The 20,880-nt window shown below is 40.0% G+C and overlaps 1 protein-coding gene across 6 annotated transcripts in view; it reads right to left on the reverse strand.

Annotated features, from left to right (window-relative positions):
- The window catches only part of Cdk13 (cyclin dependent kinase 13), a 110,330-nt gene that overhangs the window by 82,825 nt on the left and 6,625 nt on the right, over window positions 1-20,880 (reverse strand). For all 6 annotated transcript variants that reach the window (XM_069998415.1, XM_069998381.1, XM_069998423.1 and 3 more), the window contains exon 2: window positions 5,342-6,001. In XM_069998415.1, coding sequence (XP_069854516.1) covers window positions 5,342-6,001 — 660 coding nt within the window. The remainder of the gene's footprint in view (window positions 1-5,341; window positions 6,002-20,880) is intronic.

Here is a 20,880-nt window from a genome sequence, read left to right on the forward strand (position 1 = left end):
ACCAGGCTTGAGCAAAAAAATTAAGAGACATCACCAGGGTCCTAAATTCAAGCCCTGGTACCAGAACCAAAAAGATATAAAGAAAAGAAACCAAGCATACAGCAAAAATAAAGCAATGTTGAAGAAAGCAACGGACTCTAAGACACAAAACTTAAGGTCTCTAACATAACAGTAATTAAACATTAATATAAAGAGAAACAACCTCAAGAAGAAAAAAAAAAAACAGCCAAGAAAATCAACAAGCAAATCACTGGAAAAAAGCAATCAGCAAATGTACTGCATGATCAGAAAAATACAAATTCAACAATTATATATTTTAGAGGTTGCCAAAAACTCAAAATTAATAAAATCCAGGACCATTAAAAATAATTTCATATACATACTTAAATATAGCCTTACAATACAATTTGGCACTTTCTATCAAGTTTTACATGCACCCACTTTTATAGGTACTCTATCTTCAAAATTACATCTACAAAAAATTAAAGTTTATAACAAATAATTATAAACTTGTGGATTTATTAATAGTAGAAAGGATGATGTATCCATTTCTATAGATAAGAATTTTGAGCCTGTCAATAGCATGATATAAAGATCCACAATATACTAATTGAAAAAAAAAGTTAAGGAACATTATGCATGCAATTAGGACCCTTAAAAAGACAACAAATATATTTTGTGATAGTAGTATATATTACAATTTGGGGAGAAATAAACTGAGAAGTCAAAGTGAGCCTAAGATATGGTATTTGGTTGAGAAGCAAAGAAACATTAACAATCAAATGAAGTCATCTGAAAAGGACAAATTAATCAGTTTCACTGAATATTTCTGATAATTTGATAGTAACAAAGAAAAACAAATCCAAAAGACTAGAATGACTAAACAGGGAAAAGCATCTTATTTACATTACTTTTATTAACTACCAATGTTTGGAAAAATCACAAAATTAGAAAATCATCATTTGCTGCCCCAACTTAAAACAAGCCTCAATAAGGGGTACTAAACCATTAGGTGATATGTTGGGGGTAAAATTCAAAGCTTCCAAATCTACACTATCTCACATCTTATTCTACTTGCAAAGGGGAAAATGTATCCTTTTTTATTTTTATTTTTTGATGCCAGTCTTAGAGCCTGGGCACAGTCACAGAGTTTTGTTTTTCTTGTTGTTGTTGGTTTTTTTTTTTTTTTCAAGAATAGCCCTTAGGGGCTGGGAAGGTGGCTCAGTGGTAGAGTGCTTGCCTTGCATGCCTGAGGCCCTGGGTTAGATTCCTCAGCACCACATAAGCAAAAAGAAAAAAGCCAGAAGTGGCGCTGTGGCTCAAGTGGTAGAGCGCTAGCCTTGAGCTGAAGAGCTGAGGAACAGTGTCCAGACCCAGAGTTCCGGCCCCACGACCGGACCCAAAAAAAAAAAAAAAAAAAAAAAAGAATAGCCCTTAGTACACTTCTGGCTTTTTGGAGATAAGCATCTCATGAATTTCCCCTGCCAGACTGGCTTCAAACCATGATCCTCAGATCTCAATCCTCCTCAGTAGCTAAGATTACAGGCATGAGCAACCAAAACCTGATGAGAAAGTACCTTTTATATATGGAAAGATCTTAAGGCTGGTATGACTTCATAACTACTAATAGATCTGGCATTATTTTTCCTCTTGCAGTGACAGTGTAAGGCAAATAAAAATCACTCCTAAATATTATAAAAAACCAGCTGAGCCAGTGGCCCACGCCTATAATCCTAGCTACTCAGGGAGCTGAGATCTGAGGATCACTGTTCAAAGCCAGCCCAGGCAGTTAAGTCCTTGAGACTCTCATCTCTAATAAACCACCAGAAAACCAAAAGTGGCGCTGTAGCTCAAGTGGTAGAGCACTAGCCTTGAGCTGAAGAGCTGAGGGACAGCACTCAGGCCCAGAATTCAAGCCCCACGACCAACCAAAAAAAAAAACTTAATTCTAAATCCACCCAAGGCCCCATAGATTAAGGCTGCAGAGAAAAATGGAAAAGTCAGAAAGAACAAGTTAAATAACGCCAAGAATAAACAACCAGACAAATTCAGAGATGAGGCATTCTCTAAGTCTACTTACCTGGATTCTTCAAAAAGTCATGGGATGACTGGACAAAATTGCAAATAGAAAGATTAGTCAATTCTTCTTAATTTTCTTAAGATACATTAACAGTACTGGGATTAAAAGGAAAATTAGCCTTATTATTTTGACATGATTTAAGTATTTCAAAATTAAGTGTCAGCGGGTGCCGGTCTTAGCTACTCAAGAGGCTGATATCTGAAGATCGTAGTTCAAAGATAACCCAGGCAGTAAAGTCCATGAGACTCTTATCTCCAATAAATCACCTGAAAACTGTGGCACTGTGATTCTAGTGATAAGACCACTAGCCTTGAGCTGAAGAGCTGAGGGACAGAGCCCAGGCCCAGAGTTCAAGTCCCACAACTGATGAAACAAAAAAAAAAGTTAAGGGTCTCTGGGCACTGGTGACACAAGCCTTGTAGTCCTAGGTACTCAGGAGGCTGAGATCTGAAGATAGTGGTTCGAAGCCAGCCTGGGCAGAAAAGTCTTCGTGAGACTAAAACCACAGTGGCACTGTGAAATAAAGCATACTGCATTGGGCACAAGACCTCAGAGACAGCTCCTAGACTCTGAGTTCTAGCCCCACAACTGCAAGAAAAAAAATTTAATGTTGCAAGGGCTAAATGGTATTCAGCAAAAGTGTACACAAACACTTTCACACAAAGAAACACTGGCTGAATCTAAATGGAGTTCAGAATTTATTTTCTTATTCTTTCCACTCTTCTAAATGACTGAACATTTACAAATATATCAAAGAAGGGGTTAACGTCATAAAATAAACAAGTAATAACTAGTGAAGTACAAATTTGCAAAAATCAAGAAGTCACACGAAACACACCATCTTTTACCCATTTGGATAAGTGACAATTAACTAGGTTCCAATAGCTCACACATGTAATACTAGCTATTCAGGAAGCTGAGATCTAAGGGTAGCAGTTGGAAGCCAGATGGTAGGAAAAGTCCAAAAGAGACTAATCCAATTAACCACCAAAAGGCCAGAACTGGAGCCTGGCTTAAGTGGTAGAGGTGCTAGCCTTGAGTAAAAAACACTCAGCAACACTCCCTAGGCTCTGGGTTCAAGCCTCAAGACCACCTAAAACAAAAATAAAGACAGAAGCAAGAAGTAGAGGTATGGGCTCAAGTGGTAGAGCACCAGCTTTGAGCAGAAAAAAAGCCAAGCAAGAGTGCAAGGCCCTCAGTCCAAGCCCCAGAATCAGCACACACACACACAACGACAGATATATAAAGAATGTCCTCCTTAGGCATTCACAAAGATATGCACTTAATTCCCCAAAACATTCCTAGGAAAAACATATTCCTAAAGGACATATAAAGAATGAAGTTCAGAACCACCACCTGTCTCACAGAATCTGGATTTCCAGTAACTCGTTACTGCTCACTAAGTGCAAGCCCTCTACTTGCTAAAAAGCCTATTCCTGAACTACTCAAAAATTACAACTCACTTTGTTATGAACCTTCATGCTCCTAGAGAACAGTTTAACGTGGTAACATCACGGAGTATTTCAATTAGGAATACCCAATCACTTTAGACAGACTCTTCCAACATTTTGACTGTAGAAAATACCTCAGTGGATATGAAACAAGTCAATTAAGCATATATATGTTTTAAATATACCTACTAGCTACTCAGGAAGCTGAAATCTGAGGATCATGGTTATAAGCCAGCCTGGTCAGGAAAATCCATGAGACTCTAACCTCCAAACAGCCACCAAAAAGTCAGAAGTGGAGGTGTGACTCAAGTGGTAGAGCAAACCTTGAACAAAAAAGCTCAGAAAGAGAGCTCCTGAGCTCTGAGGAGTTCAAGCCCCCAGGACTGGCAAACCCCCCCCCAAAAAAAAAAAAACCTAGAAAACTGCCCACAATAGGGAGGAAAAAAGCTCCAATTTTTTCATAAAAATGGTTAAATGGTATAATGCAATACCATAGTCAATCCTATGTTCATGTCAATATTTAGGTGCATATATTTTACAGTAAATTTACAGTATAACCTTTGTCCCTTTAAGAAGAAAATGTTTCCGGCTGGGAAGGTGGCTCAGTGGTAGAGTGCTTGCCTTGCATGCATGAGGCCCTGGGTTCAATTCCTCAGCACCATATAAGCAGAAAAAGCCAGAAGTGGCACTATGGCTTGAACTGAAGAGCAAGGGACAGTGCTCAGGCCCAGAGTTCAGGCCCCATGACGGACAAAAAAAAAGAAAAAAAGAAAGAAAATGTTTCAAAATAAAGTTACAAAGACACAGGATGACCAATTGCAACTAAGATACCTACTAGACAGTATATTGGAAATGAACTTCGGGCAGCAAGGGTGGTAAGGAAGGATAAGAGTATGGGAGCTGAGGGAGGGAAGGGATAGTGGGACAATAACAAGGAAGGGAAAGGGTAACAATGATCGACAAGTAATGTACTCATTGCCTTACTCATGTAACTGTAACCCCTCCATACAACATCTTAACCATAAAATAAAATTTTTTTAAAAAAAGTTACATCCCCAGTATTAATAGAAAAATTTAAACATATCCAAAAAAATACTTTTTATTGGCTTGTATAATGTAAGTATTCCCTAGTTATAAGCTAAAATAATTTAAGAGTTAAGACTAAAAGTAACTAGATAATAAAACCACTAAAAGCAATAAAATTATATTAAAAACTCATAAATAAATATATGCTTGCAATAATTATATCACTTAGGGCAAACTCTCATAAAATGTCCTGGCTGAAGTATCACCAAGGAAACCTATGTCAAGAGAATATTGGCGGGCTGGGAAGGTGGCTGGCTCAGTGGTAGAGTGTTTGCCTTGCATGCATGAGGCCCTGGGTTCGATTCCTCAGCACCACATAAGCAAAAAGAAAAAAGCCGGAAGTGGCACTGTGGCTCAAGTGGTAGAGTGCTAGCCTTGAGCTGAAGAGCTGAGGGACAGTGCCCAGGCCCAGAGTTCAGGCCCCACGACCGGACCCAAAAAAAAAAGAGAATATTGGCATTTCTATAACCAACTCATCATGAGATACATATCCAAAGGCAATGATAGTAAATTTTTCTTACATTTCTCAGCATAAACTGTAATTTTCTCAGTTAGAAACAATGTACTTCAGTATAAGATATGTATAACAAAGAAAATTCATTCAATTATAGTATTTTTTTTACTAATTTTTGGAAAACAAAGCAGGGAAAAATCAAATCATTTCTTACTTCAAACAGATATTTTCCCTTCAAGTAGTTAATGAGACAATTTTGTCTTCACTTACCTATCAGCTTCTTTATCTTCAGGCAGCATAGGAGGCAAAGGTAATGGTGGTAATGTAGAAGTCACTAAAGCCACGTGTTGCTCCTTCTCCTTGGCTCCTATGCTTGGTGTAAGTGGTTTGGTTTTCTCTTTAAGAGATACTGGTTCCTCCTTTGTAGCAGCAGATTTACTCTCCTTCCCAACTACAACTGTTTTCTTGGTAGCTTTATCTACAATCAAATTATTATCTACCTTTGTTACCTGAAGAGGTGGTTTTGTTTTTGCCTTGTCATTTTTTAAAGTTCCACCACTTGAGGGAGAAGGTGCATGCTCAACTTTAACTTTCTTCACATCCTTCACATGGTTGGTTTGTGATGTGCTGGTACCAGTTTCTGCGTTCCCCTTGGTAGGTGTAGAAGCGTTGGAGGCTTTGGCAGCCTTGGCAGCTGCCTCGGCAGCCTTTGCTGCTTCTGCAGCTTTTGCTGCCTCTGCAGCTCTTGCTGCCTCTGCAGCTCTTGCTTTTTTATTCTTGTTCAATTCTGCTGCCAGGCTACTCTTCAGAGTCAATGTACTGGGAGAAATGCTAGAGTGACGACTTCTGGATCTAGATAATCTGTGCCTGCTACGAGATCTTGAATGCCTAGATGAATATGGGCTTCTGCTTCGGGATTTGGCCGACCGTCTGGTAAAAAAATAATTAAGGTTTAGTCATCAGAAAAGTTCAGACTGAAATTTACAAAAAAAATATCAACTTGAGTCTCTGAAATGAAATAGAAATTTATCTAATTTCAAAATCATAACATAAGGGGCTGGGAAGGTGGCTCAGTGGTAGAGCACATGCCTTGCATGCCAGAGGCCCTGGGTTCAATTCCTCAGCACCACATAAGCAAAAAGAAAAAAGCCGGAAGTGGCGCCGTGGCTCAAGTGGTAGAGCGCTAGCCTTGAGCTGAAGAGATGAGGGACAGCGCCCAGGCCCAGAGTTCAGGCCCCACAACGGGATCCAAATATATATATATAGACTGGCTATCTCTTAAGCCATGTAGCGTGCACCATTTTCCTTAATAGTGTACTCTTTTTTCCTCTCTATTGAACTCCTTGTTTTTGCCACTATTGTTTCTCTGGCCAACCAACACTCAAAGACAGGGCTAGATGAAAATATGCTTCAGTAAGAATAAATATTAAAAAAAACTGGGAGGAAAATCATTGACAAGGCATTTGATCAGCTCAGAAAAAAAATCCAATATGGAAATACAACTGACAAATAACAGTAGCAATCAGACCTACATATTTACTGTTTCTACACCTCAAAACTCCTATAATCAAAACGAAGCAAGTAAGCAATGCTGTTTACAACAAGTGAAAGAGAAACATATTACCATGAGAAAATAACCATCTCTGAGGAAACCATCTCATTTCAGAAACACAGAAATTCACAGTCAACACATGAACAATAATATCTGTACCCACATAAACATCACTCTCAAGATGTACAGTTTCAAACAGAAAATATACTAAAACTTAAAAAAAATGACCATTCTTAACTTGCAGTAATAAACAGCAAAAAATTTAAGTCTTAAAAAAATTCTTGCTGGCACTGATGGCTCATGCATATAATCCTAGCTACCCAGTTCAAAGCCAGCCCAGACAGGAAAGTACCTGCTTGTTAAATGGAGTGTTAATTTAAATGGAGCCGTGGCACAAGTAGTAGGGTGCTATCCTTGAGCCAAAAAACCTCAAGGACAGCATAGGCCTTGAGTTCAAGCCCCAAGACTAGCACCAAAAAAAAAGAAAAAAGAAAAAAGAAAAGAAAAAAATTCTTGATATTACTTCATTTGACTGTAACAGAATAAAAATTTACTAAGTACTATTATCTAATTTCTCAGAAGGGAAAAGCACAGAGGTAAATATAATTCCCACAAAAGAGATATACCACAAGTACTATATAGTCTGAACTAGAACTTGGGGTTTAGGCGCTTGGCTTTTAAAAACCATAAAAAAATGAAATATTGGAAAATGAAGGTGTGGCTAAAGTGGCAGATTGCCAGCTGCAAGTTAAAAACCTAAGTAAGAACTTGAGGTCCTGAATTCAAGCCCCAGTACCAGCAAATAAGAGACAAAAAGAAAGAAGAAAAAAGAAAGCAAAGAAAGGAGGGAGGGAAGAAAAGCAGGAAGGAGGGAGGGAAGAAAGGAAGGAAAACTACTTAGCTCAAGGCCAGCGCTCTACCATGTGAGCAAAAGTGCCACTTCCAGTTTTCTAGTGGTTTACTGGAGGTAAGAGTCTCATGGATTTTCTTGCCCAGGCTGGCTTTAAACCGCAATCCTCAGATCTCAGGCTCCTGAGTAGCTAGGACTACAGGCTTAAGCCACCCGTGCCAGTTTCCAAGAGACTTCTTCAAGAAGTTTTTACACAAGTCAAAATAAAACTAGAATTGCAAACTCAACTGACTAGCACTCATTGTTAAGTAGGCTAGTTAGAATCCTGTGAAGATGAAGCATGATATACCGTTCATTCAAATACATCATAGTCTCTGCAAGAGGCCATGTCTCCTGAAATATGTGCCTGACTAGTAAACATGATTTCTGGCAGAAGTAGGAGTGGCAGGCAGAAGCTCTATGAGGTCTTGGCATAAGGACGGACATAAATCAATGAAACAAAACAGAGTCCAGAAATAAACCTGTGTACTTACAGGCACCTGAGCATGGATAAAAACAGTGCATTTACTAGGAAGCTAAAACATGGGTCTTTGGTCGGAGAAGGGGAACAGCAAGAGGGAACACAAATGGAAAAAGGAAGAGTGAGCAATACAGTCATTACATGGAAGGGATAACAGTAATGGAGATGCATTGTACTCAAAACCTGACTTTTTGCACTGAAACCTCTTTGTACAAGTACCTAATATCCACAAAACTCTGATCTCCAATTAGTTACCAAAAGGCCAAAGGAGCTGTGGATCCAAGTGACTTTAAAGTGCTAGCCCTGAGCTCAAAAGCTCAGTGACAGAGCCCAGGCCCTGAGTTAAAGCCCCAAGATTGGCACCCTTCCCCAAATATAAGAATAATATTAACAATAACAATAATAATCATGAACAAAAATATGCATTAGCTGGGCACTAGGAACCACACCTGTAATCCTAGCTGAGATCTGAGAATCGTGTTCAAAGCTAGCATGAGCAGTTAAGTCCATAAGATTCTTATCTCCAATTAACCAGCAAATACTCAGAAGTGGAGCTGTGGTTCAAGTAGTAGAGCACTAGGATTGAAAAGTTAAGGAAGCTGGGCACCAGTGGCACCTGTAATCCTAGCTACTCAGGGGGCTGAGATCTTAGGATCATAGTTCAAAGCCAGTCCTGGGAGGGAAAGTGCTGAGATTCTTATCGACAATAAACTACTCTAAATAAATAAATAAATAAATAAAGCCAGAAATGGTAGAGCACTAGCCTTGAGCAAAATAAGCTCAAGGACAGTGCAGCGGACCTGAATTCTAGCCCTAACATAGGCACACACAAAAAAATGATTGTATTCATTATCTGACTTAAGTCAATTACAAATTAAAAAATGCCTAGAACTCAGTAACTAAAAAATAAAAAAGAGTCTTTTCAATAAATAGGAACAGGATTACTGAATATACATATGAAAAAAAAATAATCACAGCCCTTTTTACTCACCATACACAAACACTAATATAAGGTAGGGCTAAATCTATAAAAACCTTTGGAAGAAAATACAGGAATCTTTATAACCATGGATTCAGCAAAGCCTCCTAAGAATACCAACACTACAATCAATAATAGAAAATAATAAAACTATAAGCCAGACGCCTCACATCTGTAATTCTAGCTACTCCAGAGGCTGAGAAGTAAGGATTGCAGTTCAAAAGGCAGCCCAGGCAGGAAAGTCCGTAAGACTCTTTCTTATCTCCAATTAACCAACTAAAAACCGAAATGAAGATGTGGTTCAAAGTAGTAGAGTGCTAGCCTTGAGCAAAATAGCTCAGGGACAGTTCAAGCCCCACAACTCTCACACACACACTCTCATTCATGCTCCCTCCCTCACTATTTTTTTTTTTTTTTTTTGTCATCAGTCGTGGGGTTTGAACTCTGGGCCTGGGCGCTGTCCCTCAGCTTTTCAGCTCAAGGAGAGCGCTCTACCACTTGAGCCACAGCACCACTTCCAGTTTTCTGGTGGTTAATTGGAGAGTCTCATGAACTTTCCTGCCCAGGCTGGCTTTGAACTGTGATCCACAGATCTCACCCTCCTGAGTAGCTAGGATTATAGGCATGAACCACCAGCACCTGGCACATACAAACTTTTTTTAATAATTTTTTATTGAGATTAAGTAATTACATAAATTTCACACATTTCACAGTATTGTGGGATAGTGACAGTTAAAGTCACACATTTTAACATTCATGAGACACATTGTCATTATCATGGTCTATAAAGCTTATGGACTCTACAAAGTTTGACACTACAGCTATTTCTTCCAAATCGGGTGACATGTACATTTCTTTCCTTTTGCTAAGTGTAAGTTGTTCCCTCTTCCTCATTCTCTCCCTATTGCTGCCCTTGAGTTGCTGAGTTCATTTTCATCAATGTCTAGTGCAGCCGACAGCCCCGCTGCTGTATTTTTTTCCATTTCTGTTAACAATTGAGATAATGAAAAACTATTTGCAACTTATTTATCTAATTGTATAAACTCTTAAGATTAAATAATAGGAACACAACCAGAGGAGAGCATGGGATCTCAGCACTGCTTAAAGCTAAGGCAGGAAGGTTATAAATTTGAGGCCATACTGAGTTACACAGTAAAACCTTGTCTCAAAAAAAAAAAAGTAGCCGGGAGCCAGTGGCTCAAACCTGTACTTCTAGCTACACAGGAGGCTGAGATCCAAGGATTGAGGTTCAAAAAGCATGCCCGGGCAGGAAAGTCCATGAGACTCTTATCTCCAATTAACCACCAGAAAACCGAAAGTGATGCTCTAGCTCGAAGTGGTAGAGCACTAGCCTTGAGCTGAAGAACTGAGGGACAGTACCCAGGCCCAGAGTTCAGGGCCCACAACCAACAATAAAAAAATAAAAAATAAATTTTTTTAAGAAGAAGAAAGAAAAAAAGGTAAATTAGTAGCCAGGCACAGTAGTACATGCATGTAGTCCCACCTACTTGGGAGACTGAAGCGGATGGAATACCGGCACCAGGTGTTTGAAGTCAGACTGTGCAATCTAGTAAGACCCTGTCTAAAACAACCACCACAAAATTACAATGAAAATAAAAAATAAAGAAGCTAACTGTTAGCATTTCAATGGTATTACTTTATATACTAGAAAAAAATTACAAAACTGAAAGTATGGGCTGGGAAGGTAGCTCAGTGGTAGAGCGCTTGCCTTGCATGCCTAAGGCCCTGGGTTCGATTCCTCAGCACAAATAAGGAAAAAGCCAGAAGTGGCACTGTGGCTCACGTGGTAGAGCGCTAGCCTTGAGTTGAAGAGCTGAGGGTCAGCGCCCAGGCCCAGAGTTCAGGTCCCACGACCGGACTCAAAAAAAAAAAAAAAAAACAAAAAAAACTGAAAGTATGTCTTTAAAAACTGTACCCTTCCTTTATATTCCTATGCCACATTACAAGAAAAAAAAAAAGAACACATGGTTGATATTGTACAGATTTGCTTAAACAAGTTCTAGTCCACTGAGAAAAAAGCATGCCTCATTGAACCATGCCCTGAGATCTGTTTTTAAAGCAAGAAAAATGACCTATCAGGTGTTGTGCTGGGTATTTACGATACACTAAGATTTAAAAAAGAAATCTCATGAGACTAAATCAAAAGGTTGAAGCAAACAAAATGGTAGGTAAATTCTCACCCAACTGTGTGAACTCAGAAGTAGGACATGTCAAAGTACTGAAAAAGACTAATACTACTCAGGAGGCTAAAATCTGAGGACTGAGGTTTGAAAAGTAGGCCTAGGCAGGAAGTCTGTGAGACTCTTATATCTAATTAACCACCAAATAAAACTGCAAGATACCACTACATCTCCACTGTAATGGCTAAAGTGGAGCTATGGCTAAAGCAGAACACTAGCCTTGAGCAAAAATGCACAAGGACAGCACCCTGACCCTGAGTTTAAGCTCCAGCAACCAAAAAAAAAAAAAAAAAAAAGATAGTGAAAATAATTTGGTGGAGGGAAGGGTGAAGGGCACTCATCCACTGTTGGAGGAAGTATAAACTAGTGTAACAACTATGAAAATCAGTATGAAGAATACTCAAAACACTAAAAATAGACCCTCCTATATGACCCTGCCATACCACTGTTGGGGACATGTATCAATACACAACAAAGAGGGTAAACAAATTGTCTGAGTGTATAAAAATGGAACAGTGGAGTTGGATGAGGTTGTGTGAGGAAGAGGGCAAGGGAAAAGTAGTGGAGAAAGTTGGAGAGAATAAGACTGGGATACATTGGTATGCATGTGTAGAAATATCATAATGAAATGCCCCTAATACAACTACTGTGTTTCTAATAAAAAAAAAGTTAAGTCACTGAATAATCTGACTACACCAAAGCAGAGTTGGAGACATAGCTCATTGGTATGAATGCTTGCCTAGCAACCTTAAAGCTCCCAGTTCAAACCCCAGGACCAAAAGTGTAAATTATACTTTAAAGAAGCATGGCTGGCCGGGCGCTGGTGGCTCACGCCTGTAATCCTAGCTACTCAGGAGGCTGAGATCTGAGGATCGCGGTTCAAAGCCAGCCCGGGCAGGAGAGACCGTGAGACTCCTATCTCCAATAAACCACCAGAAAACCAGAAGTGGCGCTGTAGCTCAAGTGGTAGAGCGCTGGCTTTGAGCTGAAGAGCTGAGGGATAGCACCCAGGCCCAGAGTTCAAGCCCCACGACCGACAAAAAAAAAAAGAAGCATGGCTGCCAGAGCCAGTGTCTCATGCCTATAATTCTAGCTACTTAAGAGGCAGAGACCTAAGGATCACAATATGAAGCCAGCCTAGGCTGTAAAGTCCCCATGACGCTCTTATCTACATAAACTATTTAAAAAAGCAGGAAGTGGCTGCTGTGGCTCAAGTGGTAGAATGCTAGTTTTGAGCACAAACAGGCTCAAGGGCAATGTCCAAGCCGTAAGACCAGAGGAAGGAAGGAAGGAAGGGAGGGAGGGAGGGAGGGAGGGAGGGAGGGAGGGAGGGAGGGAGGGAGGGAGGGAGGGAAAAAGAAAGACAGAAAACAGGCTAAGTTGTAATTTATAAAAATTTCAAACTTTTCTTCTCAGAAATTACTGTTGAGGAAAGCCAGCAATAGACTGGGAGAAAGCATTTTGTAAAACATATTATCTGAGCTGGTGGCTCATGCCTGTAATCCTAGCTACTGAGGAGGATCTGAGGATCACGGTTCAAAGCCAGCCCAGGCAGGAAAGTCTGTGAAACTCTTATCTCCAGTAAACCACCAGAAAACCGGAAGTGGCACTGTGGCTCAAGTTCAAGCCCAGAGTTCAAGCCCCATGACCAAAAAAAAAAAAAAAAAATCTGTATCCACAATATATACAGAACTCTTGAGACAACCTTGACCTTTAAAAATACGGACAAAATACTGTGAAACACTTAAAAGATATGAAGGGCAAAGAAAGAGATATGAAGGACAAATTAAGTATATAGAAAGAAGTTCAATATTATTATTTGGAAACTTCAAATAAAATTGCAAGATACCACTACATCTCCACTGTAATGGCTCAAGTAAGAATAACCAAAAAGCAAACTTTAATGTAGATGGGACATAGCTTGTAGACTGCTGACTGAAATTTAAAATGGGACAGCTATTTTGGAAAAGAATATTACGTTTTACTACGTCCAACATCCAATTTACAATTTAGCAATCCCACTAATCAACTCTAGAGAAACAAAAACAAAAGAATGATACGTAGACGTTAAGTAGCTCTAGCTAAAATCTGAATTAAAGACTAAAACAAGAGCCTGAAACTTTAAATGTAGTAGGAAAAAGAAGTCCAAAGGTATGGGGGAGGACACAGGGAGAGGGAAGATGAAAAGGGGAAGAGGAGGGATAAGTCAAACTAAAATCCTTCTGCACAGCAAAATAAACAATAAAGAACTACTATTTAACAGAAATTATCTGATAAGGGGCCTGAGTTCAAGCCCCAGGACAGACACACTGTTAGACACACACAGTTGTTAAAAAAGACTAGATTTAGCGGGTACCAGTGGCTCATGTCTAGAGGCTGAGAGCTGAGGATCAAGGTTTGAAGCCAGCCAGGTCAGGGAAGTCCATGAGACTCATTACCAGTTAACCACCAAAAACAACAACAACAGAAATGGAGGTGTAGCTCAAGTGGTAGCATGGTACCCTTGAGCAAAAAAAGCTAAGGGACATTGCCCAGACCATGGGTTCAAGACTAGATTTTGGCCTGGATTGGTGGCACTCAGGAAGATGATGGAGAAAGATTGAGTTTCAAGCCAGTCTGGTCTACATAGACAGACCTTGTCTCTAAAAAAAAAAAAAAAAAAAAAGACAACAAAAAACTGGGGACTGGGCATGATGAGAATACTGTAATCTAAGTACTCAGGAGGCTGAGGCAGAAAGCCCTGGAGTTTGAGGACAGGCTGGGATATATAGTGAGTTTCAGGCTAGCCTGGACTGCTCAGTGAGATTCTGTCAAAAAAAAAAAAAAAAAAAGGTTTATAATCAAGAAAAGAGGTGAGGGGACAGAAACAGACCATGTAGGTGTATGGGGCCTGACAGGAGGGATAGTGCTAGTGGTCGAGGATAAAGAAGATTGAATATAGTCCAAATAGATTATTTGTAACTATGAAAATGAAACAAAGAAATCTGTTGGGGATGTTACATTGGGGGGAGCAGGAAAAACGGGGAGGGTGTTGTGGAGGGGGTAGAATTAATTGGGACTTCTGGAAGTGTAACAATGAAATCCACCCCCCAAAAACTACTATCAGCCAATTTTTTTTAAAGAGGATTCAGCCTTAACAGTAAAAAAAGAAAAAGAAAGGAGACCTAAGCAGGGGTGCTAATGTCTGGTAGCTATAATTCTAGCTACTCAGGAGGCTGAGATCTGAGGATCACAGTTTAAATGCCAGGCAGGGCTTTAACCACCAAAAAAGCCTAAAGTGGAGCTATGGCTGAAGTGGTAGTGCACCAGCCTGACCAAAAAAACCAAGGGACAGATCCCTGACCCTGAGTTCAAAGCTCAGCACTGGCATATGCATATACATATACATATATACATATATATATACATACATACAGAGAGAGAGAGAGAACTGGGGAGGGAGATATTTAGTTTTGATAATGGATGACTGTGAAATTACTGTCACTCAAAACACATTCACATATGCCCACACACAAATCTAAAACCTTCTAAAATAAGATATTACAAAGTTAAAAGACACAAAACAGACTCAAGAAAATACCTAACACAACACAAAATCTCTATAAACAGTTCCTCTAAATTTAAAAAAATCAAAAAATTAGAGAATCAAACATATGACAATGTATTCAGCCTTACTAGATATCATAGAAATGTAAATAAAAACAATAAAGGATTATCTGAAAACTCCAAGTATTGGTAAAATGAAAAGAATAGGTGCTTCCACACTATTAGGTAATACAAAGTGGTAAAAACCTTCTGAAGCTGAGCAAAAAAGCTCAGGTACAGAGCCTAGGCCCAAAGTCCAACCCCTAGGACTGGCACCACAGGAGAGAGGAAAAACAAAAGTTCATCAAAGTGAATTTGGCCAAACAAACTATGCTATTTATTGATACAACAGAATACTAAAAGCCAACAAAGAGAACATAGTGGAGGGTACAAAACAGCACTGTACATGATTCCATGTAGACACAATCTTCTCCCTGCCCACATGTACATAAAGAAATCTAGAAAACATATAGAAATATCACTGTAAAACCTATTTATATAATTAGTATATGCTAACTTTAAAAAGTAGGGGCTCAGTGGTAGAGCTCTTGCCTTGCAAGTTTGAGGCCCTGGGTTCGATTCCTCAGCACCACATAAGCAGGGGAAAAAAAAGCCGGAAGTGGCAATGTGGCTCAAGTGTTAGAGTGCTAGCCTTGAGCTGAAGAGCTGAGGGACAGCGCCCAGGCCCAGAGTTCAGACCCCACGACCGGACCCCCCCCCCAAAAAAGTAAGCAATCTAAAAGACCATCATCAAAATGTCAAGGTAACTGGATCCAGGTCACTTTTAATCTCTCATACTTCTCTATACCAACTGAAAATCTGTTAACAGATGAAAAATAATAAAGAATATAAAAAAATATATTCAAGTGGTAAAATTATTAACACAATCTTAGACAAAATGTATTAGTGTAAAAATATCCTAGTGGAAGGGCCCATATGTAACTTAAAATGGAGAAAATCAGGGAAACTGATAAACCTATCTACCACTTTCGGTTCCTCTAGCTCCCCTTCTCATTTTTGTTTTATGTATATTCCAGTCTTCATCTACATTTGGTGCTCTAATATCCATTTTGCCTTCCAAATGTGTTACAAATAACACTTTGCCAATTTAGATACAGAAACTAAAGGAACAAAAAGCAATGATGACACCTATACTTCTGAGTGTAACTTGCTTTTTGTTTTGTTTTAGATTTTTCTGCTACCAATTCCTACTTCAAAGATTATAAATTTCAGGCTGGGAAGGTGGCTCAGTGGTATGCCTGAGGCCCTGGGTTCAATTCCTCAGCACAGCGCCCAGGCCCAGAGTTCAGGCCCCACGACCTGACGCCCCCCCCCAAAAAAAAAAAGATTATAAATCTCTATGTATGAAACAAAGCCAACCCAAAACAAAAATAGCAAAAGCCAAAACCATCACAAAAAAATAAAGTGAGCTCCATAGAAAAAGTACAGAAGGGGAGCTGGGAAGTTGGCTCAGTGGTAGAGCGCTTGCCTTGCATGCCTGAGGCCCTGGGTTCCATTCCTCAGCACCACATAAGCAAAAAGTAAAAAGCCAGAAGTGGCGCTGTGGCTCAAGTGGTAGAGCGCTAGCCTTGAGCTGAAGAGCTCAGGGACAGCGCTCAGGCCCAGAGTTCAGGCCCCACGACCAGACCCAAAAAAAAGAAAAGAAAAAGTACAGAAGGGAAAAGATCATAATTATTCATGTGAGTATAAGCAACCTTCCTTTTCAACTAACATTTTTCAGCAATGTCTACAGTTTAAAATAAAGTTTGATATAGTATAGTCAGAATTTTTTTTTTTTGTGCCTTCCCTGGGGCTTGAACTCCGAACCTTTGTGCTCTGTGAGCAGTTGTTTTTTGGTTTTTCTTTCTCAAGGCTAGGACTCTACTGTTTGAGCCACAGTCCCATTTTCTGCTCTTTATTAATTAGAGATCAGTCTTTTTTGGACTTTCTTGCCTAGCTAGCTCTGAACCACACTCCTCAGATCCCAGCCTCCTGAGTAGCTAGGATTTAAAGCCTAGCTGTTCAGAAAATTTCTACCTTAAAGATAAATTCAAATTCACAAGAAAAACAGATGACTTTGATCAGTAAAACTGTAAATATAAAAAATAGATCTGATTTGAGCCGGGCGCTGGTGGCTCACGCCTGTAATCCTAGCTACTCAGGAGGCTGAGATCTGAGGATCAAGGTTCAAAGCCAGCCCGGGCAGGAGAGACCGTGAGACTCCTATCTCCAATAAACCACCAGAAAACCGGAAGTGGCACTGTAGCTCAAGTGGTAGAGCGCTCGCCTTGAGCTGAAGAGCTGAAGGACAGAGCCCAGGCCCAGAGTTCAAGCCCCACGGCCGACCAAAAAAAAAAAAAATAGATCTGATTTAATTCTACTCATGCTAACATGACCAGCACTTGTAACTCATTCCATTAAAGCAGAAACAAAAAGAGGGATAATCTTAAATTACCTCCTTTTAAGTGAAAGCAATTACTTCCCCAATTCTGTAAACCAAGTTTAGAGATGCAACTGGTATTTGTGTAGTAAAACAATGCACTGGAATGTGTCTTCAAGGAGCTTACAATCTAGTTGGGGGAAACATCACTGTAGCCAGCCAACTAAATGAAATAGTAAATGTAATTTCTAAAGCTCTGTAACAAAGATAATGCTAAGTGCTATGGTAACACAGGAAGAGAAATTACCTTTTTCTAAATGAGTAAACATAAAATTTCAAAGTGGGATGTGGAGAAGACAGGAAAAGGGTTTGGCGTGTCTCCATTCCCAGCCTAACAGTAAGTAAACACACAGAGAAATAAAAATACCTCTGAAGACAAGAGTTTTGATAGAAGGGAATGAGATCACTGAAGGCATTAACTGAAAATGTATTAGAAAACTTAGCCTTATTTTTTCTTTTCAGGTTCTGGGGCTTAAATTCATGTCCTCACAATTGCTAGGCAAGCTATCTACAATGGGAGCCACATCCCTAGTCTTTTGCTTTTATTTTGTTCTCCAGACTTTGCCCAGGTTATCCTCTAAGCTTCCGGGAGTAGCTGAGATTACAGGCAGTTTCCACCACATCCAGCCTATATACAGTTATGGGTGTTGTTGATGTTTTGCAATATTGGGGTTCTATCTAACACAGGGCCTTCTGCTTGCTAGGCAAATGCAATCTGCCCCCTTTCAGGTGTGTCCCCAGGCCTTTTTGCTTTAGTAATTTTTCTGAATGGGGTCTTGTGCTCATGCCCAGGATACCCTGAACTTCGATTCTTTTTGTATTTACGCTTTCCTCAGAAGCTAAAACAGGGGTTGGGAATGTGGCTTAGTAGTAGAGTGCTTGTCTAGCATGCATGAAGCCCTGAGTTCAATTCCTTAGTACTACACAAAAAGAAAAAGCTGGAGGTAGTAGCCCTGTGGCTCGAGTAGTAGAGTGCTAGCCTTGAGCAAAAGAAGCTCAGGGACAGTGCCCAGGCCCTGAGTTCAAGCCCCGGGACTGGCAAAAAAAAAAAAAAAAAGGCAGCTAAGATAGCAGATGAACATCACTATACCTTCCTTTTAATATTGATATGGGGTCTTTTTGCCCAGGCTGGCTAATCTCCTAGTTTCTGCCTCTCCAGTAGCTAGGATTATTGGAGCTAGTCACCCTTCCAACAAAGTTTAGTTTTAATTCTACAAAATGGGAAGGACATGATTTCACCAGATTTTATGAAAGTCCTTCCAAAAAACAAGGGATGTAATGTTAACAGGAAGTATAAACAAAGGCTGAGAGTGTGGCTAAAGGGTAGATGAAGAGCTTATAAGTAGTAAAACCTCAAGTAGTTCAAGCCTCAGTACAATGACTGACTGAATGAATGAATGAATGAACTAAAGCTAGAAATGGAAAGGAGGGAATGCTTTAGTGTTTAGGAAAGAAATGCAACTGAGAACTGAACAGATGTAAATATCAGAGAAAGTGGAAAAATTGGCAGAATGATCACAACTGCACTTTTTTTTCCCCTCCTCAGTCCTGGGGCTGGAACCCAGAGCCCGGGCACTATCCATGATGAGCTTCTTTTGCTCAAGGCTAATACTTTATCACTGAGCCACAGCACCACTTCTGTTTTCTGTTTATGTGGTAATAAGAAATCCAACCCAGGGCTTCATGCATGCTAGGCAAGCAATCTACCACTCAGCTACCTTCCCAACCTGCACTTATTCTTGTATTCTCTATTTCTTTCCATCAAGTATATATTAAATCTATGAGTAACTAACAGGCGCTCTGAAAATTCTGAAATATTCACTTGGTTTTGAGTATTTTTTTAATTTTCAGGATAAAACACTCCTGACAGAAGTACTCAATATGGCAGCCTACCAATGATTTATCTCTGGAGCCCACCATCTCTTTCATATTCTCAGGATGTTGATATTCTATAATCAAGTTTTCTGCTGTTTCCTGGTACAATGGAATGTCTCTCACTGATGTAGGAGAAGCCCAATTATACATAATAATTTATTGTACTGATTGTAACCAAACTGACTTCAGTAACTTTACATCAACACATCCTACAGGAAAGCAATCATGATTTTTCAAAATGTAATGAAATCTTTTCTAAGTACCTTCGGATAATTTTCGAACAAAATAGAAAAAAAATCTAGAAAATTTAAGCATCCTGGGGCTGGGAAGGTGGCTCAGTGGTAGAGCGCTTGCCTTGTATGCCTGAGGCCCTGGGTTAGATTCCTCAGCACCACATAAACATAAAGAGAAAAAGCCGGAAGTGGTGCTGTGGCTCAAGTGGTAGAGCGCTAGCCTTGAACTGAAGAGCTGAGGGACAGCACCCAGGCCCAGAGTTCAGGCCCTTCGACTGGACCCAAAAATAAAAAATTAAAAAAAAAAAAAAGGGCTGGGAAGGTGGCTCAGTGGTAGAGGGCTTGCCTTGCATGCATCAGGCCCTGGGTTCGATTCCTCAGCACCACTTAAGCAGAAAAAATTCTTAAAAAAAAAAAATGCTGGAAGTGGCGCTGTGGCTCAAGTGGTAGTGCTAGCCTTGAGCTGAAGAGCTGAGGAACAGCGCCCAGGCCCAGAGTTCAGGCCCCACGACCAGACCCAAGAAAATTTAAGCATCCTCATTGTCCATAAACACTAGATTAGGGGTAGAGATATAGCTCAGTGGTGAATATAGCAATGGATACCTTGTCTAGTAGGGGAGAGGCTCTTTGCACCAAAATAAATAAATAACCTACAAGAACAAATGAGCTGAAGCCAGAAACCAGTGGCTCAAGCCTGTAATCCTAGCTACTCAGGAGGTTGACATCTGAGGATCACGGTTCAAAGTCAGCCTGGGCAGGAAAGTCTGTGAGACTTTCATCTCCAATAAACCACCAGAAAACCAGAAGTAGAGCTGTGGCTCAAGTGGTAAAGTACTAACTAGCCTTAGCTGAAGAGCTCAGGGACAGCACCCACCCAGGTCCAGAGTTCAAGCCCCACAACCAACCAACCAAAAAAAAAAAAAAAAAGAGCAGAATAAAAATTTGAAAATTTGTTTTTTTGTGATTTTGTTTTGTTTAGATTTGAAGACAAAACCTGGCTATATATGTAACTCAGGCTAATCTCGAATTTTACCAAATAGGTCAGTATTTAAGATGGTCAGCACCCCTGAATACCAAATACAGTTTAGTTCAACACACTATTTAAGCATGTACTTTCAACCCCCAAGTGTGAATCCAAGCTGACCTTGGAGCAAATCACTTAAATTTTTGGAGCTTGAGTTTCCCAATCCATCAATGGTTGAAAGTTTCTATCACAAAGGTTTGGGAGTCAGTGTCCCATTAGGTATTTATCAATGCCCTAACACTCTACAGAACCCTACAATCAATACCACTCTCTTCTTTTCCTTCTCATTACAATTCACATTTATTACAGGGCCAATCAGGAGGATTATGTGGCTCTGAACATCTCAAAAGTCAAGTAGTAGCTGGGTGCTGGTGGCTCCACACCTGGCCTGTACAGTAATCCTAGCTTCTCAGGAGGTTGGGATGGATCATGGTTCAAAAGCCAGCAGAGCTGGAAAGTCCATGAGACTCATCTCCAATTAACCACCAGAAATCAAGAAGTAGCACTGTGGCTCAAAGTGGTAGAGCACCAGTTGAGAAAAAGAGCTCAG

The sequence above is a fragment of the Dipodomys merriami genome, unplaced genomic scaffold (assembly GCF_024711535.1).
Source record: "Dipodomys merriami isolate MVZ:Mamm:240054 unplaced genomic scaffold, mDipMer1.0.p SCAF_104, whole genome shotgun sequence".
NCBI lineage: Eukaryota > Metazoa > Chordata > Mammalia > Rodentia > Heteromyidae > Dipodomys > Dipodomys merriami.